Below are 23971 nucleotides of genomic sequence, written 5' to 3' on the forward strand. Positions count from 1 at the left end.
TCGCGGGCGTACAGAGCGCGGCGCGCGCAGTTTATGGCTCTCGCAGTTCCGTCTGATTCAAGAGCAGGCGCGTCTTTTGAAGGCAGACACTTGGCGTAAATGTACAGTTAAAATATTCTCCTCTCAGGTCCCTGGGCGGAGCTCCGACAGTCCCTGGCTTCATTAAAATTTCATCAGTATCCCTGTGAAAGGGCTGAAAATGTTCTGTGTGTGTGTGTGTGTGTGTGTGTGGGGGGGGGGGGGTCGTCAGAGATGGAGGAAAATAAAACAAGGGGACGTAATTATAACAAAAGGAGGCAGCGCTGGCCTTTTTGTTTTGGAGAAAGCTCCCATGGCGTCTTTTTCTGTGTGTTTGTGGCCTTTGGAAGAAAAAATATCACACCGGTATGTGGTTTTTTTTTTTCAAATCTGGATCTTCGTTTTTGCGTTGAGCGTGATGCGATAAATGCGCTATCAGAGCCAGAAACCAACCCTAACTTCCCCGAGAATGTGTGCGCGCGCGCGTGTGTGTGTAGTTGGAAGTCCAGAGGAGCTCCGGCATGTCAACCAGCAGCGAGGCTCTCTGAATAAAGTTAATTTCAATTCCCGATGAGACCCTTCCCTCCCCTTCCCTTCTCCCCCTCCCCCGCCCTCCCTGACCAGCGGTAATTAACAAGGATAGCTAATGACTACTTAAACTCGCTCTTCATAATTATCTGCTTTTCATAATTCGATGTGTAATTTAATAATTCGCTCTTATTAAGTGAACGGCTCGTTGAGGGGGAAATTAGAGGCACTCACCAGGAGCATCTTTTAATTGATGAACCATCATCGCAGTCTCATTAATCAGGGTCGTTTTGATACTCTTTAATTCGTCATTTGAGGCCGGTCGGATTGCATTGGAGCGTGTTTCTGGCTCTTGGCGCGGCTGTTATGAAGATGTTGTTCGGTTGATTGGGGAGCCCTGAGGTGGGGAGCCATGTCAGTGAGGTGTGGAAGAAAAAAGGTTTGATTGAAGAGTAACAACCTACAGGTGATTTTTTGAAAGTTAAGTAGCAACCTGTAAAATGTTATTTTCAGAAAAAATGTCCCGGTGAGGTCTGGAACTGAACTGTCCATGGTGCTGAAACGCTTGCTCAGCGCTAACTCATCCAGCCCTGAAGCTCTGATTTAGACGTGACGCTCAAAATAACCCTCCTCTAAATACAACTTCTTTATCTATTTATTCATTTTTCTTCAAAAGCATTCACTGTGCAGATCGAATGTTTGAGTGTGTATTCAAAAAGAGTCGGCCACGTTTGGCAGGCGAGGCTGTTTTTCTGGCGGGCTGACATCTGGCAAGTCTGTGCTCCAGGGACCCATCTAGCTCTCCACAGACCCCCTGATTAGACTCTAATAGAATATTAGCATTTGCTCTCAGGTAAGGCGACTGTGAGCTGCTATAAGCTGGCTAGCAGGCAGGCAGCGTGTCACTGGAGAAGCCATGTGTGTCTTTAACGCTGATGGAGGAGAGAAATAAGGCCCTGCTGCATGATGAGGCCTGGAGGAGCACGGTGAAATCAGCAGTTCAAGGCGAGAATGAAAAAAGAAAGAAAAGAAATTCTAATTACAAATCACATTTACATGGCTGGTATTCAGTCTGAGGCATAATAGCGAGAGGAGGTGGGGGGTTACCAGAGTGCTCGTCTACACTCAAACCAGGCTAATTTTCTATATAACACCAAGCTGAGCGCCTCTTTGTGAGCGATTATGTCAAGAAAATGAAATATTTGTACTCAAAGAATCCACAAGCTGCTTTTAAAAGCTCAGCTTCCCGCAGCTTAAGCCTTCCCCTCCTCCTCATCAATAAATAAACAGATGAATGAGTAAAAAGAAAATATCTATATTAATACGTCTGGATGAGCCACACTCACAACAAAACGTCCACTTAAATGTTAAAGTTCGTTCTTTAATGAAACACATATCAGTTCAATAAGGAAATAATTTAAATTTACATGGATGGAAATGAAATTGTTAAGAAAATAAAGCAACAAACAATACAGAAATAAGTTTATACCTCAGCTAAACAGCAATACAGCGATATATTTATGTGCATCGACTGATTCCAATGAAATATTTACATTTTACACTTCCATGGTTCTTTTTGTCATCAAGAAAAAAAAAACAGAAACAGTTGAATTAAACAAGGTGGTTCAACAAGCAACAATCTCGTCATGATGCGTGTATATTTATACAAATAAACAGCAGCAAACAAGCATACATAAAGTAATTTTTAAAAAGAGATTCTATCTCATAAATATCTCGATTGTACCATCTCAGACATCAAAACTGGAGACCCCCCCCCCCCCCACACACACACACACACACACGCACACACACTTTTTAAACCGGATCAACACTCATAACTTGCTGTCAGGATTAGATTTCCTCAAGCAGAACAAGGTGTGTGTGTGTGTGTGTGTGTGTGTGTGTGTGTGTGTGTGTGTGTGTGTGTGTGTGTGTGTGTGTGTGTGTGTAGGTGGGTGGGGGGGGGGGGATCCCAATAAATATATAATGAAGTAAACATGACCTCACCCAATAAATAGTTCATAAGACTGGCCTACGTTGGATTGTAACTTAAGCTGCATGGAAAATCATATTTTTTCCTCATTGTAAAGAATATTTAAAATAAATAAATATTAAAGTTACAAGCAAGCGAGTCCCAATTTCGATCATTCCGCCTCATGAGGCCCTTAAAAAACAACCCCCTGGATTTTATGTTAAAACGCAGGAATCTTAAAAACAGATCCCTGAAATAATCAATTCCACATTTAGACACGAAACGAAGTGTGTGACAAGTAAATGATTCATTTACAGGAAGGTTTATTTGGCAGTAATCTAATATTAGCTCTCAACTTGTGTGCTTTCCTGCTAATCCCCCCACGGACCTGAATAAATGTCAGACTGCATTGTCATGAACTCGGAGGGAAACTGTAGCTCATCCTATAAGCTGCCCCCCTCCCAAAAACAAATAACATGTAAGTGTTTTGAATTAAGTAGGAGTTTGTAAATTAAAAATGATATTTCATCGCAAACTATAATAAATAATACATTAAAAAACAAAGTTTAAAGAGTCCTTACTGCCTTAATAAGGTGGAAAGTGTGATCTTACTTGCTCCGCCAAAAACGATGCCTCCATGTCTTCCTCCTCAGCGCGTAAAAGAGACGTGACTGGGTGTTTTCGACATTTTTTCAGTTATTGTTCGTTTTTTATGACTTTTTGATTCTTTTTTTCCTCAAAGTTCAAAGCACAAAGTCATTGATGATTGAAAAAAGGGGAGGCGTGTGAGAGATAGGAAATATGATACAAATAAACAGTTCCAAGTCTTTTTCGTTGGCGGCTTCTAGACGCACGCGGAGTACTTCATTCGTTTCTGTTTCTGTCGCTGGTTGCAAAACCAGACACGCACCACGTTCTTTTTCAGGTCCAGCTTTTCTGCGATCGCTGCGATTTTCTCCGAGGAGGGACGAGGCTGGATGGCGAAGTAGGCCTCCAGCGATCTCTTCTCCGGCGCCGCTATCGACGTGCGCTTCCGCTTTTTCTCTGCGCCGTTGAACAGCTCGGGTTTATTCAGTTTCTCCCTGTGTGATTTCTCAGCTTCTTCTAACCACGCTTGCAGGATGGGCTTCAAAGCGATCATGTTGTTGTGGGACAGCGTGAGGGACTCGAATCGGCAAATGGTGCTCTGGCTGAGAGAGCCCACCCCAGGAATCTTCAGACTGGCCAACGCTGACCCTACGTCCGCCTGGGTAACCCCGAGTTTGATCCGTCTCTGCTTAAACCTCTCCGCGAAGGCTTCCAAGTCCCTGGGATCGGCGTCCACGTCGTTCATGCCCATGTGTGGTGGAAGCCCGTGGGCATGGACCATGTTGATGGCCGCCTGGTGCATGTGGTTCATGCCCGCCATGTGGGCAGGGTGCGCAGGCGTGGATACGACCGAGCCATCCGGCCCCGCCATGGCTCCCAGTGCCAGTCCCGGGGTGATGTGATCCAGTAGGTCCCCCTCCAGCGCCTGGTGGGGCTGGTGATGGTGGTGGTGATGGTGGTGATGGTGGTGGCCAGCCAGAGCGGACGGGTGAGAAATAGGCACCGAGGAGGAGGAGGACGAAGACGACGTGCAGGGGAGAGTGTTCATGTTGTGGTAGGTGGCGTCTGGCTTGAAGGGGCTGTGATGTGGAGGGTGGTGGTGGCTCTTGGTCTGCGAGACTATATCCACCGCCGCGAGAGCTTCAGCCCGGGCCAGCAAACTCTCATCCAAGCCTCCGAATATATTGCTCTGCAATTGCAAATAGAATGCACATATAACTGTCAGCAGGGAATTCTCCCTCCACTCCTCGGTTTAAAACATTTCCAGAATGTGGAAAAAAAGAAATCCAAAAAAATAAAATAAAAATGAGGGGAGGGGAGGGGGCACACAAAACAAGAATCATGCAACATCCCAGGTCATAAAAATTAATAAAGGCAAAGCCGACTGAATACACAAGTTGAGCAAGAGGAGAGAGAAAAAATAAGGAGGTATTGGGTGATTTGCTGTGTAGACATGAAAAAAACATCAAGCAAAAAAAAAAAAAAAAAGTGGGCTGTCAAAATGTGCCTTTAAGGTGTGATTATGCAGAATACGTACCGGTGGGGTTGGGAGACAGGCTCTGCGCATCGCCTCCGAGCTGCTGCTGCCGCCGCCGCTGCTGCTGATGATGGTGCTACTGTGTCGGGAAGACGAGCAGGACGACGAGGGCGCATTGGAAGTCAGAGTGGAGGACGAGGAGGAATGCAGTGAGGAGTACTTGGGCTCGGGCAGGCTGGTGTGGGCCATGCTGAAAGCCTGCTTGCTGTTCAGAGACATCATCATCATATTTGCTGGCGTCCAAACCTCTGAAAGTTCCTTTTAATAAGTTAAGGCTCCGCCTCCTCGGTCGGGAGTTGGGAGCCCGCTTGCTTCGCAGGAAGTCGAGTAAAGTGCAAGCTGAAGACGATGGTCCAACTCAAAACCACATCTATTTATTAAAGCACGTGCAGGTATGACGGTCTCTCTCTCTCTCTCTCTTCGGTTTTTTTTTTTTTTACCGACAAGCCATGCAGCTGATGCCTCTTCCTCTGCGGACCTGTGGCGCGATGTTCAAAAGCACTGTCTGCTTTTCCCCATAACTGTTATCTACAGATTTACTCATTTACCTCAGATCTGTGTACAGGTTTTTGGCAGGACTCCTCAGTGATGTCGCCAAAAAAGAAAAAGAAAATACAAATAAAATGGCTTTCCGTCTCTCAGGATTTCCAAAAGTAGCTGATTTCGTTGATCTGTTTGCGGCTTTTGTTTAAAAAAAGGCAAAAGATTTCCGTTTCGGTTGTGTGTGAGGAGTGGACGGCGGTGACAGTCTCCGTTCTGGCTCTCTCCGACTCCGGTGAATGCTGCGGGGACCCAAACTGCCTGCGCTCTGAGGCGAAGGGCAGACTCTCTCCGCCTCTTTCTCTATCTCCCTCCTTCCCTCTTTCCCTCACACACACACACACACACACACACACACACACACACACACACACACACACACACACACACACACACACACACACACACACACACACACACACCCTCCCTTAGCCTCTCTTAGCCCACCCCCCGCACAGACACACACACACACACACACACACACACACACACACACACACACACACACGCACGCACCTCACACAGCTGCACCTGAACAACCCTTTCATGATTTATTATTCTTCATTAGCTGCACCGCCGCGCGCCGCCGCCGCCGGGGACTCTGCGCATGGGCAGTCTACAACCATGCATTTATTTCAAATGACTCCACTTCATCACCAACACCTCGTTGCCAAACCTTCTAACAAGGCTCAGGAATTTTGTGGGAGTTCTGTCTTTGTGTTTTAGATTTTAATTTTATTTTGTTTTATAAATTTTTGCAAATAAACTCCGCCCGGGCTCTGTGATGAGCAGAAAAAGCAGTTCAGCACCACGGACAGCTCCAGATGTGCTTACAGAAAAGACGCTGAATTCGATTTGATTTGATGATTTAAAGAATAAAAATGTGAAATAAAGCATTAATAAAGTTGCAAACGTTTAAACAATGGAAGCGATTTTATTCAAAACTGATACTTTATATTATGCAATTGTTTTAAATAAATACTTTTATTGCATGAAATATTTGTGTTTAAATTTTTAAATGGTAATAATAATAATACAAAAATAAAACAGCTATTCTGTTTTTTATTTTCCACTCTCTGCCTAATAGATGCATGACGATAAAAACAGTAAAACAACAATAATGTTAATACTGAATGCGTTTAATTTCCTGATTTCTATTCCTCACATGACAGGCTATTATCCAACCTCTCCACTAATTAAGCCACATTATCTGTAACACAATTATAATATTTAATCACGCTAAAATTAACAAGGAGTGTCTAGATGCTTTAAACTGATCAGCTGTTGTCACGAGGAGACAAGGGGGATAAAAACATTTAGAGATATTTGAAATAACTCAGTTTTCATGGTAAAATCCCCCTGTTTGCACACACCGTGAGTTTTTTTCGGATTTTTTTTTTTAATTTAATCTATTGGAGCATGATACTACGATTTTTTTTAGATTTTCACGGACTGATGAACTGCAGCTATCCTAATTGTAGGAAGCACATCGCAGCTCCGGCTATAGTGCAAAGCTGCAGTAAACTCAAACAGTAAAGCAGCGCGATTTCCTAAAGATGAGGCGAGTTTTCCACATTCTCCGCGCTTTCTCTCCCACCTTTCCCTCTGTTTATATTTGATTTCCTCGTGGCGGTGACAGGAAGCCTGTTGGTGCTGCCGCACAGCCACGCAGCAGCTGCAGAAGCGTGTCGTCGCCCCAGCGGGACAAACAGACGCTGCTGGAGCCACGCATGCACCTTCAGACAGAGATCAGGCTCAGGAGACATCAAGGAGCGATCAGTGTCGGCTCACATATACCGACAGACTGATTCCTGATGAAACTTTAAAGGAATCATTTATATTTCACCACCTCTAAATCGGCGTATGAAATTTTCATCCACAATGAAACACACACACACACACACACACACACACACACACACACGCACGCACGCACGCACGCACACACACACACTATATCTTAAGTCAAATAAATCAGCACTAGCCTCAATGAGCGATCGACTTTGAAGAACAGTTTCCAACAGTTTAGTTGATGCTTCTCCCACCTGAAGGCGTTTCCCCCTTTGCCAGCAGCTTTCCCAGTTTTGAGGGAGGAGGACATCCCTGCAAACCATCAATGTCGCATGGACGTGCATATCATGGCTATCTTGAGTCTGTTGGTCCAGACCACCTCGGACATCATTGCACAACAGGATTGTGTCACAACGTTTTGCAAATTTACAATTACAACACAATGAACAAAAAAATAAACATATTTTTGACAATAGTCCACCTTAAATATCAAAACCAACTTCTCATTAGAATGGCAACATTACTTTTAAGGTATAAAAATGTGAAAAATACATTTTAAAAGATGTAATTTAGATGTTTAAGCCACCATGTTGTTGAAAAAGTGAGAAGAAAGGGTTTTAAACTGTTTCATCGTTTAGAAAAATTCAAATTCCCCTTATGGATTTAAATGTTTTTTTTATTTAACACGCAACTTGTGTATTCAAGAAAACAAAAAGAAACTCCTCTCAAGCTTATAGCCTCCTCATAGAACTGCAGAAAAGAGGATTTTGAAGGGAAAAAAAATCCCCCAAATAAGTCTGCACCTAGTAAAAAAATAAAAGCAAAACAGCGAGAGTTGGTGCAAAAAGGCTTGACATAACTCAGGTGACTTGCTTGCTTTCTTCCTTCCCTCCTCACTCTTCTCCTCCTATGGAATCAAGGAGCGCTGCAGAAGTGTCTGTGTGCTTTACACAAAGAGATACTCCTCAGCCTCCTTCCCTCAGGAGCTCTCCACGTTAACAATCCCAATTACACCAAGACCACCAGAGACAGCTGTTTTTATTACAGAACCGCTCCTTTGTGCCGCCAACAAGGCATCTACCTCCTAGACTCCTTCTCACAACACAGGTTTAGCCAGACGGAGAGGAATAGGAGTGTGGAGTGAAGTGGAGGAAGTCTCTCGGCTGCTTGCCGTGCTGATGCCTTTATTCACAGCTTCCCTACTCCCTTCCTTTTTTTCTGGATCTCACGGAGCTCTTTACATGTTGGAGCAGAAGGTCATTGCTTGTTGGGAGAGGGTCTACAAAGAGATCAGGATCTAACTCAAGGCAACAGCAAATCAAGCAAAAGAAGGAGGGTGTTTCAGCCAGCAGCAGTGCTTTACTTATTCATCTGCTTTACCTGGGAAATGTGACAGGCTCCAGGAGGAGCGTTGTGTCTTTAATGTGCTGTTTAAATGCACACAACAAAAGGTAGAAGCCTTGGATTTTTACTGAACGTCACACACTGTACTGCACAGCGAGTGGCTCAGCAGCTGAGATTAGAAAACAGGTTCAAAAGATCCGCTTGAACACAAGTGGAAGGTAATGTAGGGTGTTTGTTTTCGATTTGATCCAGTTTCGTGGCTTATTTGTTTATAGAACGGGAGCGAAAAGGTTACTGCTTTGTACATTCAGAACAAACTTGGATTTTGGAGGGTAAAGCAGGGGTATTATATTCCGGGCCTCGAGGGCCAGTATCCAGCACGTTTTACTGGTTTCTCTGCTCCAACACACTAGATTCAGTGGTTGAATCACCTGTGCAGCAGCTCATCAGGCTCTGCAGAAGCCTGTTAATCACCTGCTGGTTAAAAATACCCTGTAAGTTATCCTGTGTCGTTTAAATTAGTATGAGCAGACATAGAATTTTAGGTTAAAGTGAAATACGGATGTGCAGCATCCCAGTGCTACGCAAGAAAATAAAAGTCTGCCCATTGCAGTCCTAGAGATAGCTTCGCCCTCCCATAGTTGTGCTCTTGTTTTAATTTTTTATTTTATTGCAAACAATTTTGATCTTTTGCTCTTTTTAAAGCTGCGTGACATATTTTTAACCACTTGCGGCACTGCTGGGATATGATAGGAACTAGGGATGGACAATATATCGGCATCAATATCGGTATCGGCCGATGTCAGTCATTTTTTAACATATTGGTTTGATAAATAAAACTGGGCCGATAATAACAACCAATAGTTTTTCCATCTGGTCTCCATTTGTTTATCTGTTTCAGAGGGTGAGGGGGTGATGTGTGATTGTTTAGTCATGTGAACAGTGTATTAAATAATCTCAGAACCCTAAATGTGTGTGGTGTTTGTACATGATAACGTAAATTCAGCTTTAATCATTTGCATTCTATGCAAAATCTGCTGATTTTAGAAGCTTTAATGTCAATATATTGGTATCAGAAAATTTAGTTTATCGGCCATAACAATGATCTTTGTATCGGATATCGGTATCGGCCCAAAAATTTCAGATCGGTGCATCACTAATAGCAACATATATACAGTTCAAAGGTGCATAAGGTATAGCTTAAATAGGAATTACATTTTGTGGTCAAATGTGGGTACTGCAGCCTATTTTCAAAACAAACGAGTGACCCACCTCCCCCCTGTGGGTTCCATGACTATTAAAGTTAAAGTTTCATCAGCCATCATCACACACTGATGAAATTACAGCTCCACATTTGACCCATTCCTGTGGGGAGCAGTGAGCTGCAGCTGTGGCCGTGCTCGGGAACAATTTGGCCAATTTGGTGTGGTGGGGTTGCTAATGCTAATGGTTTGCTTTCACTAGCTGAGACGCACGCTGCTTTCTCCTGAACGTCAAATCACAAATCAACACAGCCTCCGAGTGGCCAATCTTGTTTTAAATGAAATAAATTAAAAATGGTTTCTCAGTGAACTTCACCTTTAAAACATTATTTGAAATTAGAGTTTCGTATGACGCAACAATATTCTCCCGGCACCTTCATGACTAACTGCTAGCTTACCAAGTCAATTGGAACTACTCTGTTTCTCCAAACTGAGGTTATTTTAAAAGCTATCTACAGCATGTGACAAATTTTTGATTTATGGCCTTCCCACATAACTCTAACTTTCTTTTCCGTCCACATCTAAACAGATGGTAATCAACAACTTAATTTAGGCTCCATCAACGGTCAGCAGCAAAACCAGCTAACTGGGTATAGTGGTGAAGTCAACCTCAGGCACAAGGGTCCCAGAAACAATAACACCAGCACCAATTTCCCTATTACGCACCAGGTTGGAGCTTTGGGGGTGAGGCACATTAGATCCTGGTCCAGCCTGGCCTGCAGGCTGCAGGGCAGCAGATGATAAGGTCAGGCCTCATAATGATGTCACATACCTTTAGGTACTTCAGATCAATATCGAGAGAGAAGTGTTAAACCTGACAGCCAGTCAAATAAAGCCTGCCTGCCTCACTGTGAGATTGTCTCTATAGATAAAATGAGATTCTTTCTTTCATGCTGCTTTTGGCGAAGAATGTACGTGTGGAAATGTGATTAAAAATATATAAATGTTACACCAAAGTGCTAAGATAAAAATTTACCTTAACAATAACAACAAGAGACACGTTGTTTACCACAAACATGCATTTGATGTGTCACTGATGCACAGGGCTCTGTTGGATAATATGACATGACAGACACTTCCTTTAGTATAACTGACCTGTGTAGGACATGAGCTCAGTGGTGAGACAGGCAGTTTATGTGAAAAGTAATGCTTCAAAAGCCACGACTATAAGGAATTCACATGTCAAGCGCCATACAAGTGATTAATGTGGCAGGATGACTGCAGGATTCTGTTCAACCTGAATGAATATTTCTGCTGGGTCTCTCATTAGTTTGACTGTCCCACAGAGTAATATACTGCTCGTCACTGAGTTGTCTAATGGTTGATGCTAATTGACCTTCATTCCCCCCCCCCCCCCCCCCCCTTCTGCACAAATAAAAAGATTTCCTCTGTCATGTGATGGAGCATGCCACAATCTGATCTGACAAATTAAAAAGCTCTCTGACCCTTGCCTCATTGGCTCTAATGATCATTTTCAAGACCAAAACCACTGCGGTGAGCTACAAAACAATACTTAGGGGGTCTGCCGTTTGTGACATATCTGAATGTCTGTTGACTTGTGAAGTCATCACTTAACCCAAAACTATCCTTCAAGCTTTTTATGCACATGGAAACTCTTGGACTAAATGCTGTCTTCCAATAAAAAATAAGGTTTCAGGTTGAAATTTGTGATGTTTTTTTAATTATGTTTTGAGTATATCAAGGTTTATAATTATAAATCAACAAAACGTTTTTAGAAAAAATCCCAAGAGTTTATTATAAATATACAGATGACACCAATCCTGATTTTTCTGTCTCAGTTACACTAAACCCAGGTCTAATCTGGGCAGCTTCACAGATTATTTATCTGAAACATCTCAGTGCTATTCTGACAAGTGATGAACTCAAGCATGGCAACACGAAAACTCAACCACTGTTTCATATTTGCTTCAGGCCGACAATGAAACCCCTTAGCAGCAATAATCTGCTCGATCTGAGGACCAACAAGAAATTGAATGTGGCGTTTTACCTGCTGGCTTTGTGTGAATAACTTTATAATGTATGCAGTGTAGCCATGCTATTGACAAAAACACAGCTCTGTGATCAAAGCGGACCATTCAGGAGGTTGGACAGGGCCATGAAGACAGGGCCTGTAACACTAATGATCTTCAAACGCTCGTCTATTTCACTGGGAGCCATGCGCAACTCCCTAGCAAGTCCCCTGTTCGCCCCCTGGGGGTAGTTGTGCCTGGCTGGTTAGGTGACAGGTGTCAAGTGGCCCCTCCTCGACCGATTCATCATGCTAAGCAGAGAAGAAGAGCAAATCTCAGTCTTTCCACTGTCGGATGACTTTTTTTTGCATGTCTGTCTTTTTCTTTTGTCTTCTTACACCCAATTGTTTATTACTTCAGAGCCCCCCCCCACTCGGGATGGCTGTGTTTTCGTTCAGTGTTTGGTCCATGCTGTAGAATAACGTTTTTATAGCATTAGTTTCTCAGTCTGTATCTACTACAGCATTACTGTTTCCCACTACCAAGAAGAAACCCTTGGTCCAATCCAGAGGCAGAAAGTCTAACAGAAACGCTACTCCACCCACGCCAATGCTGACATTAATGACGCAACAAAATACTAGGGAAGCACATGGCTAGTCATGTGGAGAGTCATTTGAAGTCACAACCCTAACCCTTTCCACATGCTCAAGCACATATGGCTGATTTATTCTGTCTTCTGTTATCACACAGGATGATTACATTTGATATGTAGGAGTATGTAATCACGTACATTGAGCACATGATGCAAAACTTCACGATTATTTCAACCAGACTGACGAATGAAACAAGAGAGATGAAGTTGAACTGAAAAACACCTCAGGTATGTGGGGTATATTTAAATGGTATATGGCATCTTCTATAGTACTAGAATGGTGCTTTATAGCACAGTTGACCTTCACCCATGCATGCACACCTGTAGTCAGCTACCACCACCAGTAGGCAAGGAGGGTGAAATGTCTTGCTGAAGATTACAACTACAACAGACTGAGTGAGATTTGAACCAGCAACCCTCATTAACTTTTTCAGCAAACAACCACAGTTTATTTGAAAAACCTATCAAGGTTCAACAGGCTGCTGCCATTTTGACCACACAACGTAAAATAGGAAGCTGAAACATTGTTTTTCCAAAATCTCAGTTTCTCACATGTTTATTAAAATACTAAAATGTAGTCAAAAACATCTAAAGTTAGGAAACAGTCCATGGAAATCTACTTTTTTAATTTACCAAATCATTGGTTGCATATGAGTGAAGGGCATAAATGCACTGGGGAAAAAGTTAGTTTTACAAAATATTGATATTTGTGTGGACAACGCCTAAATTCTGTTTGATTCAACAGGATTTGTAAATAGTCGGATGATTTTGAAAGCATGAGCGACCACAAATTTGAGGAGAAAATATCACGGAAACAATTTTGGTCATAGAGAGTGTGGTGTGCAGTAAATTGACTAAAACCACACACTTCACCCAAACCGCTTTTGTTACACCCCTGAAACAGCGGGGAAAGAATCACGAGAGTGATTTATGAGCTGCTTCTCTCATGCAGTCGTTTAATGCAATGAGGAGCGAGCGCGCCCGTTTTCCCCCTAGTGGAAGGCTAAGTCACTACTAATCGATCTCAGATAAGGCTTGTTAGTCGATGGCCAATACACAATTCACTCTTTTTAACTAAAACGAATCTAACATGAAATATTAGCTTTTAAACAGTATTGTTAATAAATTAACATTGGTCTGTTTTTAATCTACATGAACTGCTATGAATGTACATTCACTGTGAAGCTTTGGTACTGTCAAATGTGCATTTCTTACCACACTATCGTTCAAATGAAATCAGTCTTATAACAAATAACCAACAGTCACTGGATCCTCCTTGGAGCTGCATAGAGGTGTATAAAAGCAGTCTTTAAGCTTGGGCATCAAAGCAGTCTTTTAGCCTATCACGCTTTCACTCAGGGACATTCCCCACTCAGGCGAGAAATCTCGTTAAATAAAACTTGACTTTGAAGTGAACAAACATAGCAAAGGAGGGGTGTGCTGAGCTCTTCCATCATATTGCTTTCTGATTGGCTACATGTCACATTCAATAGGCAACACGCTCGTTTGTTCCCGAAAATCTGACCAAGACATCCGATACATATGAACGTTCGAAATTATGATTGGAGCGGTCCTGATTTCCTTTTGAGTGTAACAGATCCCTCTTAACACACCACACAAGGTAGGATTATCTCATAAGATTATCTTAAGTGCCATTATTGTATTTGTGTGTAACTTTGGGATTGTCGAAAGAGGCTAGTCAAAAACTAGCATGGTTATCCTGCTATACAAACCGAGCTTTAGATGTGAGAAATGTCCTTTTCTATTTAGTTAGCGTATTCATGTGTTTTTTGTATTAACACTTTCCAGATGTCAAGCACATATGGTTTAAATGCACTTGTTCATACAACAGTGTCAAACAAGAAGGAACTGAATATAAAACGTGTCAAACAGATAACAAACTCATGGGAGGTAACAGGTCAGGTGATACTGAAGAAAGACACACACCAATGCTGTGTAGCAGAGACAGAGATTGCAAGACCACACCCTCACCATGCTTGCTTGTCTACACAGATTCCCATGGGGACATTCTCTCTCTCTCTCTCTCTCTCTCTCTCTCTCTCTCTCTCTCTCTCTCTCTCTCACACACACACACACACACACACACACACACACACACACACACACACACACACACACACACACACACACACACACACACACACACACACACACACACCAGTCATTAATTCCTGTTTTGCATCTCCATGCCATGTAATATTTATGGGTCACCACAGCTTTGTATTCACAAACAGAGACGCCAAGAGAAAAAAAAGGGAAGACACGATACCTCAATCAATTCTACGAATAAGGTTTAAATCGTTAGATCATGGCTTTTTTCCCTCCACCAAACCAGTGCTTATGCAGCGCTTTTTTTCTGTGACCTCTAAGTGTTTTGTATGACGAATTGTCAGACACAACCCCTGAGAGTCGTGTCTATCTCCCAGAGATAAAAAAGCTCAAGTCAAAGGTTTTAGCATCAGAATAACCTGAGTGCAAAAATGGAAAAACAACAAAACTGCATTAGTCAGTAAAAACAAACGGCTGAAAACCTTTTTGCCATTTCACTTCATGAACGACATGCGCCCCCAGTACAAACAGTAACTGCTGTGTAGAAACTAATGAAGGGAAGCCTTTGGTGCAGTTTTCTCACTCTGCATCTGACAGCTAATTATTGGGGTATTTTCTCCCCTCTTCCTGAGACATTGCGTGAAACCTGTGACTCAACAGTGGGAGACATACCCTCACTGCCTTTCAAATCAACAGTGGTGTCAAAACAGAGCCCTGAGGAACCCCTCAGCTGAGCAGCGCCCCCTAGACCCCTGTAGAGATTTGAAGACCACTTTGGAACTCTAATCCACTCAAAATGTGCTGATAATTTTCCTTGCCAGGACACTCTCTGCCTGGTGTCACAAGAGTGGCCTCCCGGGAGCCGATCAGCCAATGATAACAAAGTAGCCAGATGTCTGGTGCTGGCAGAATCCCAGAAGCCAGACAGAGGCGCGCAGCAGCATCCGCTGTGGGCCACAGATCAAAGATACCTGAGAATTACTTATGGGCACAAAATATGTGTTGCTTACTCTACAGTTCCCATTAATAACAATCTGGGAGAATTTGTATTTCTAATTAACTCTTTTCTTTCGGCATACAAAGTGCTGTAGGTTGTCTGAAGCTGCAGCAGCAATTTTTCTGTGGCAACAGCAAGTCGACAACAGGAAGTCGGATGCAGCGCTGTCTGAAGTAGCCTGATCAGCTTTAAATACGGTTCTGAGGCCCAGAAAATAGGACTTGCTTTGATAAACAAACAAACTGTGTAAGAGTCAGCTTCTTTAGATTAAATCATGCTGTTAAATCCCCTAAATCTACCAAAATGTAAAGAAAATTCTGTTTGTTTGTTTTTTAAAGAGAAGAAGCAAAGAATTAGAAAGTCAAGGCCAGTTCCAGATGAAGTTATGGCTCAGTTATGATATGCAGTCACCTTGCTTCACAGCACCACTGACTTACACTTTCAACAAGATTTGAAGCTTTGGCTTGTTTTTCACCATGTTGTTTGTGTTAGTCGAGATGACTTCAAGAAACATTGCAGTTCTGTGCTGTTTACTACTGCAGGCCCTGCACTTTTCTACAGTCTTTAAGTTTCTACATCTTAAGTTATGTTTAAACCCCGAATATCTAAAAGCACACTCAATTCCTGATATTCCTGCTAAGGGAAGGAATGTCGACATTTTGCTTGTCAAACAATTTATCAAGATTTCTGTATTTTAACCAGCAGAAAGTTCATTGTTGGGTCTGGTGACACACATTTGTGTGTGAACTTTATTATATCAGTTACTGAGTACAGAACGTGTTGTTACATTTGATGAAGAAACCTCCCGTCTCATCCCTTCCCCCAACTATGTATATTACTGTTGCCAGAAAATGGTTCGTGCAGATTCTGATTTGCATTTTCTCTGCTGAACCTTCTGAAAGCTAGTTGGAATCTGTGATAGCAGAAACCTTTAATCATTGCACATCATCAGGTCTTGTTTGTGGTCAATTTTCCTTCGATTCTTAACATTTCGGGTTAGAGTCAGGGTTAGTTGGTGCAAGTGCACAAACTAACACCTTGTTGTAGTCTTTTTGTTTCAGTTTTCCTTCATTTTGCCACTATTTGGCAGACAAGCATGACTTTTGTTCAACTTAAAAAAAAATTACGTATTGTTAAATGTTTTTACCTTGGTTAAAAATATCTAGACTTTTCTAGACGTAATTCCTCACAATGTGTGGCTAAATGGCGGGTTCCTGCTGCGATTAAACTTTCCCACACTGATTCAGACACACAAAGAGTATTTAAAGTTCGGGGACACTGCGGGTTATTTTTAACAGCATTTACTTGAAAAAAGGCGACTTTAAAACTAGGCGCAAAAACAGCCTCGGTGAGATCTCATCTCCCAGCTTCCAGCGGCTCGTCACTCCTAAAACAAGCTGCTCCAGTCCACCCCGGCCCTAGCCGTTATTAATGTCCTCTGAATTATTCATCAGGGTAAAATTACCATGCTCTTTTGAAAAGATTTTTGCCTACACAATTAAAGCGCATTATAGTGATTTTTTTCACTATTTTTCTTCTCCCTCACATTGTGCCGGGCTTCCTCGTTATGAACTGTGAGTGTGCCGAGTAGGAAAAGCTTTACTTTGATTCTTTGTGATAGGAGAGGTGGTGCTCCAGCTCTGACCTATGCCATGATGTGTGGCTAATAGATAATGAATGAAGTAAGTACATGTTCAACTTTCTCACACAAACCTACTGGATCTAAAACCAAGGTTTATATTTGCACGCTTACCACAACTGATGAGGACAGCTGTTTTGGTGCCCCTTGGCTGCTGTAGAGGTAAAAATCGGTGACATTTCCTTTAATTTTCGGTTATTTTCCAAACCAACTAAACCTAAATGATTCAAAGATCCCTTTGTTTCATAGACGCTTGTGAGCTAACAGTGCTATAATATATCTTTAATTCATATTAGCAGCAGTAGCCTTAGCGTTTGCCAGGCCTTCACTTTTATTCCACGTGGACAACTGTCCACATCTCAACCGCAGCCCAACAATTGGCAGTAATTGGCACATTGCCTTGGCTGTCCTGGGAGAGATCTAAGAGCGCGCTCGGCCACAGACAGGCTGCCCTTTCCACCAATTAGAGAGTTGTCGTTTCATGAAGCGGGAGCTGGGGGAGGTACACCTCACTCTTACCTTGTCTCTTGATCAAATGATTTGTTGAGATCCCCTTCCTCTTCACTTGCCTCTTTCTTCCTTTTTTATTGCTGCTTCTCTCGTGCCACTGAGCTACTTTTGTGTGTGAACTCAAGCTTCAGTCAAAGACCCGAACTGGCAACTGACAGCCTTACAGTAACAGTCAGGTGTTTTTCCCCACATTAGAAAAGCTGGAACTGTCAGGCTGTGCTGGACAGACCGACCAGTGGAAAAAAAAAAACCCTCCACACAGCTCTTTGCTGTAAGTTTGCTAACAGGTTACTTTCTCTTCACAGTCACTGTGGTTGTGAACTGTATTTAGAAGAAGTTGCAAATAGCTGAACTTTTTTTTCTCTCTTGTGTTGCTTTTTATTATTTTTTTCTGTCTCCAGGCTAAAGCGACGCGATGAGGCTCCGTGGCTTTGACGTAATGATAGCAGCTGTCTCGTGTGGTTAGAGATGTGCAGACCCCACGAGGTACCATGGGACTGCAGTGAAGAGGATCACAGGCCTCAGTGCACGCTGCAAACTCTCTCCAGCTTTTGCCAAAAGGAAGGCTGCAGAACCAGCATCCAACCCCCACCCCCTCCTCAAAGCCTATCTCTTTTTGTGTTTTACTGTAAAAAATTTGAGGAGGCGAGGAGATGCTTCCTTCACTCAGAAATGTGTCAGTCTTCAAGGTCGCTCTACAACAAAGCATAGGACAAAAGCACCATTATGAGCCATTCTGCTACAGATTAGCTAGCATTCACCCGAGCATGCTCACTTGCTGCTTTCTTTCCGTCATCAATTAGCAGAGGAAAAAAACCCTGTGTTTGCCACAGGTGTAGCTCTCACCACACGGCGTGCGGCTGTTCAGCTCCTCTGCACGGACCTTCGCGAGGCGAGCCGACCTAATATGCTGTCTGGCCCCGCGGGCCTGTGGGACCGTGCTTGGATTATTATGTTAATGCATGTGCCTCCTGCCCTCTCCCCAGTCCCAGCTGGCCTTCCTGTCATTAGGAAGTGCTTTGCTCTGACAGAGGAGTAATATGCTCCGTGAATGAGGGGCCAAAAGATCGAGCTCCATAAGAAAGGGGGCCACCGCTGATAAGCATATGATAAAAGTGCCATTGTACGTGAATGCCTCAGAGACATGGAGGATGACTTGACGAATCCTTTGGATCTCAGCAGAGGAGTGAATATGTATAAGGACCTTGTGGTCCCTTTTTTTGTGCGGCTGACTTTAATTGCCCATAGCATTATTGCTCATTTTGTGTATCATTGCGCTTTTATTGCACACGCTTTTATAATGTAATCGTGAGATAGATAAATATGACGGCTGAACAAACCAAGGCGCTGCTTTTAATCATCCCGTAGGAACCAATATGAAACACAGAAAGTATTTAATTTATTGTAACTCATCATGGAAATAAAGCTCTTAGATGAGTGGTTATTTTAGAGTCAGTACAAGCATCCAATTAAACTCATTCTTTAAAGGAAAGCAACAGTGTCTCCTCAAATTACCTGCTGCAGAGTTAAGTCGGGGTAGTGTTAGTAGGAAACGCGTTGACACTGTTCTCCTAGCTGGCATTTTTCTGCAGATCTGTGTCATACACTCTCATTTAATCGACTTGACATTTAAAGTAGAAAAAAAAGAGATGAGTAGAAAAACTAAACTTCTTCCGACTCGTCAAGAGGTAGAATTGCCAGTTGCCATGCTTTGGGTGCTGCACATAATTGTGTAAATATGTCAGGAAATCGGAAGAAGAGCTCTCGTTTTTAAACAGTTGTCTTTTTCATCTCGCCTCTTTGGAAGGGTTTGGGTTGTTGCAGATTAGCTTTGCACAGACCCCGTTCACAACGCGTTTGTTTTGAAGAGGGGTTTCTTTTGTTGGCTTTTTAATCAAATTCAATTTCGTATCCATTGAACGGCTCCTTCCCAAACCCCTCTTCCTCATGTCTGCCTCCATTATAGTGGGTCTGTTTTGGGTGAGGAGCCTTCATTCTTGCTGTTTGTTTCCTTTTGTGGAGCCAGTAGAAAAGGAGGCGGGGCTGTGTCTGATTGGAGGGTAAATAATAGCTGTGATTAAATGCCTGAACAGGAAATTGTTGTATCACAAACAGGGAGGAATGAAATACAAGCCAAGTTTTATTTTTTCCTTTAGATTAAATAAAAATAACATTGAGAACTGGTTCTTGTGTGAGTGGGTGGGACTGTTTATATTAATAGATGTCTGTGAACTGTTAGTTGTTCTCACTTACTTACATTTCTGGATACTACCACAGCATAAATACATCACTCTCGCTAAAGCCGGGCGTACACTGTGCGACTTTTTCACTCGCAGCGTTCAGCTTCAGCTCAAACTGTACGACTTCCTCGCAGAGCAGATCTCACGAGTCATGCGCTCACACTGTACGACCCAGTTCTCAGATGCGACCTGACTGCCCACACTGTATGTCTGGTAGCAACACGTCGGCCCTAAAAATATGCTAAAAATAGCAGTTTTTACTCAACACGTCAGACTTTTTGGTCTTGTTTTGCCTGTTGTTCTTCGGGAGTGCTGCAGAAGGACACACAGGGATTTATGGGGGTTGGATGAGGAAACGAAATAAAGAAAGTAAATCTGTTTTGTGATCAGTTTAATTTGACTTGAACGCGACAAACACGCTTTCTTGACAATCTTTGTGAGTAAAAAAACGTGTAGAAACAAAAACGAACAACGTGTGTTATTAGGGAAATAGCAGGGAGCAGCGTTGATGCAGGATTGCGCATGCGCCGTGAGCGGTTCTGATAAATTTTGGGTCACAGCTGCTCGCAGCGCCGCTTCAACAGTGCGATACCCTCATGAGGAACGAGCAAAATATTAAACACGCCAGAAGTCCGTGCGACCTCACGACTGCTGATCGGCAGCTGATCACGTTGTGTTAATCGCCTCTCGTAACCCCCTGTACACTACACAACTGCTCGGCGCAAAACTTGCCCCGATGTCGTGGATTCTCGCACGACTGGAAAATCGGCTCAAAAAAGTGAAAAAGTCGCACAGAGTACCCCCGGCTTAACTAACTCACTCACTCACTCACTCACTCACTCACTCACTCACTCACTCACTCACGCACTCACTCACTCACTCACTCACTCACTCACTCACTCAGACTCACTCACTCACTCACTCACTCAGACTCACTCACTCACTCACTCACTCACTTTCTCACTCCCTCACTCACTCTGGCTCACTCACTCACTCACTCACTCACTCACTCACTCAATCACTCACTCCCTCAGACTCACTCAGACTCACTCACTCACTTACTCACTCCCTCACTCACTCTGGCTCACTCACTCACTCACTCACTCACTCAATCACTCACTCCCTCAGACTCACTCTGGCTCACTCCCTCACTCCCTCACTCAGACTTACTCACTCACTCACTCACTCACTCACTCACTCAGACTCACTCAGACTCACTCACTCACTTACTCAGTCCCTCACTCACTCTGGCTCACTCACTCACTCACTCCCTCACTCAGACTCACTCACTCACTCACTCACTCACTCACTCAATCACTCACTCCGGCTCACTCACTCACTCACTCACTCACTCACTCACTCACTCGCTTGGTTGTTCACTAACTCAATCATTCACTCACTCATCCTCTCACTCACTGACTCTGGCTCACTCATTTGGTTGATTGCTAACTCACTCACTCACTCACTCACTCACTCACTCACTCACTCACTCACTCACTAAGTCACTCACTCTGGCTCACTCAGTCACTCACTCACTACCTCAGACTCACTCATTCACTAACTCTAGCTCACTCACTTGGTTGTTCACTAACTCACTCATTCACTCACTCATCCTCTCACTCACTGACTCTGGCTCACTCACTTGGTTGATTGCTAACTCACTCACTCACTCACTCACTCACTCACTCACTCCCTCAGACTCACTTACTCCCTCACTCAGACTCACTCACTCACTCAATCACTCACTCACTCAGACTCACTCAGACTCACTCACTCACTTACTCAGTCCCTCACTCACTCTGGCTCACTCACTCACTCCCTCACTCAGACTTACTCACTCACTCACTCACTCACTCACTCACTCACTCACTCACTCACTCACTCACTCACTCACTCACTCACTCACTCACTTACTCAATCCCTCACTCACTCAGACTTACTCCCTCACTCACTCACTCACTCACTCACTCACTCACTCACTCAGACTTACTCACTCACTCACTCACTCACTCACTCATTCATTCACTTAATCGCTCACTCTGGCTCACTCACTCACTCACTCACTCACTCACTACCTCAGACTCACTCATTCACTAACTCTGGCTCACTCACTTGGTTGTTCACTAACTCACTCATTCACTCACTCACTCACTACCTCAGACTCACTCATTCACTGACTCTGGCTCACTCACTTGGTTGATTGCTAACTCACTCACTTACTCACTCACTCACTCACTCACTCACTCACTCACTCACTCACTCACTCACTCACTCACTCACTCACTCACTCACTCACTCACTCACTCACTCACTCACTCACTCACACCTGGGGGACATTTTAAGGTTACCAAGTAACGGGACATAACCCAACACATCCATGGAGTACATGGACACTGCAGGCTCAGCAGGATTTGGACCTGAAACCATCTCACGGTGAAACAACATTGTTACCACCTGCACCATTATGCAGCCCCAGTTCAGACAAATTACACGTAAATAAATTCAGTTCAAAGTAGCGAAACATCTCATCAGTTGGGGCTTCGTGATGGATTTAAGTATTTGCAGTGATGTCCTGTTTTGTTTTGGTTCGTTTTACTGTGAACCGATTGAATCAGAGTCGTTTGCTAAATACAACTACAGCCAGTGTAGCTGATTTGACTAAATAATAAAACTATACAGACTAAACACAAAACCCCACACCCTGGAAATGGGTTTAAATGGCACAAGTCGTAAAATATCTAAAGTAAAAAGGTTGTGACATGGCTGCACTGTAGTCAAAATAACAGCAGTAACTCTTTTTATACTAGTAATAATGTACAATCTGAACACCTCTGATGTGAAACTAATGACCTAAAAGAAAGCAAAGAAGGAAGTGAACTCTAGAAACTAAGCCGATGATTATCTGACCTCCGCCATTTTTTATAAAGCCCTCTGAGGCTCAGAAATCACCCGTATCCATTCCACTTCCTCCTGGCCTCTACTTCACATGTAAAACACTTTATTGGAGCTGGCAATTTTTCACTCAAGCTCAGCAAAGTAAAACACGGACACTTTGATTGTTTCCCTCCTCTTTGTTGTTTTGTTAAAGGCCTGGAGGATTGGCAGCCTCTGTCTTTATGGAGTCAAAGCTGTGTTAAATGCAGGCCCGACCCAGCTAATGAGCGGGAGCCTTCAAAAACATCCATTAGATGATGCTGTCAACCAGGTGACACAAAAACGCTGCGTGTAATCCCCCTGTGCAGACCCTGGGTGTAAATATGCCAGCTCCACCATTTTCACAGCATTTACTCCCAGTTCAAACAACCCCCCCGCACCACCACCACCTCCTCTCCGCCTCCCTGAAAACACAATGACAGCTCCGCGATATTCTCCAAAATCCTTGGCTGCCTGTGACCAAATGAAACAACCAGGAACTGCTCTGATAATCTCTTTCATCCTCAGCGTGGGTAAGACACCTCTCTCTTCATCTTTGTTTCTGCGGGCTGAAACTTGTGCTGCTCACACATTTTGTAGTAAATATGTTCTAAATTTGGATGTGATGCTTGGAAATAAAAATAAAACACTTCAGCCTCGTGGATTGTTGCTGTGGATGTCTGTACATTTCACCCAGATGCAACTCAGGGACATTTTGTTGGTTTTACACATTAAAACAGGTTTGAAAACTTTTGAACAGAAACATCACCAAAAATTTGTAAATTTTTTATAATGTAGTTAAAAATTTTGGCTTTTGAAGTCATAAAACAATAGAGATGAGGGAATCCGTCACATTCAAACTACAGGAAGGGTGTCTCTGAGTATGGTAGTTTTTATTCACGCTCAAATGATACCCGTTTAAATTTCACATGCGGCTTTTTAAATCTTAGAAATTATTTAATTAACCCTTTTAAACAGAGAAAAACATGCAGAAGAGTCAGAATCTTAGACTCACTGACTTATAGTAAATTAAATTATGTCCAAGCTTTCTTTTGTACTTAAAAGAAATTAAAAATCAGCATAATAATAAAATGCTTATGTTTGTTTAGGTTAATAAAGCCTCAACCCAAGAGAAAACAAGTTTATCAGTTTCAATCTTTATTATTATTATTATTATTATTATTATTATTATTATTATTATTATTATTATTACTTATTTGTTTATTTTATCAGTCTATCTGCTGTGGTTCTGAAAGATAAAAAAACTCACAGTACAACTAAAAAGCTGTCATGTTAACTTTTAAAAGGAGAAAATGTCCTTTACAGCATTGTTAGTATTGATGGAGGAGAGGACACCATGCAGTTCCCTGAAAAAGAAAAAAATCTATAAATATCAATCA

The 23971-nt window shown here is 42.9% G+C and overlaps 1 protein-coding gene across 1 annotated transcript; it reads right to left on the reverse strand.

Annotated features, from left to right (window-relative positions):
* Positions 1 to 1906: 1906 nt before the first annotated feature.
* Positions 1907 to 5473, reverse strand: pou4f2 (POU class 4 homeobox 2). The gene is made up of 2 exons (XM_015975616.3): positions 4644 to 5473; positions 1907 to 4295 (listed from the first exon to the last, which is right to left on the reverse strand). Exons 1-2 carry the CDS (start codon positions 4869 to 4871, stop codon positions 3363 to 3365), a joined length of 1161 nt encoding a protein of 386 aa, XP_015831102.1. The 5' UTR covers positions 4872 to 5473; the 3' UTR covers positions 1907 to 3362.
* Between the last annotated feature and the right edge of the window lie 18498 nt (positions 5474 to 23971).

Source organism: Nothobranchius furzeri, chromosome 4, assembly GCF_043380555.1.
Source record: "Nothobranchius furzeri strain GRZ-AD chromosome 4, NfurGRZ-RIMD1, whole genome shotgun sequence".
In the NCBI taxonomy this organism is placed as follows: Eukaryota; Metazoa; Chordata; class Actinopteri; order Cyprinodontiformes; family Nothobranchiidae; genus Nothobranchius; species Nothobranchius furzeri.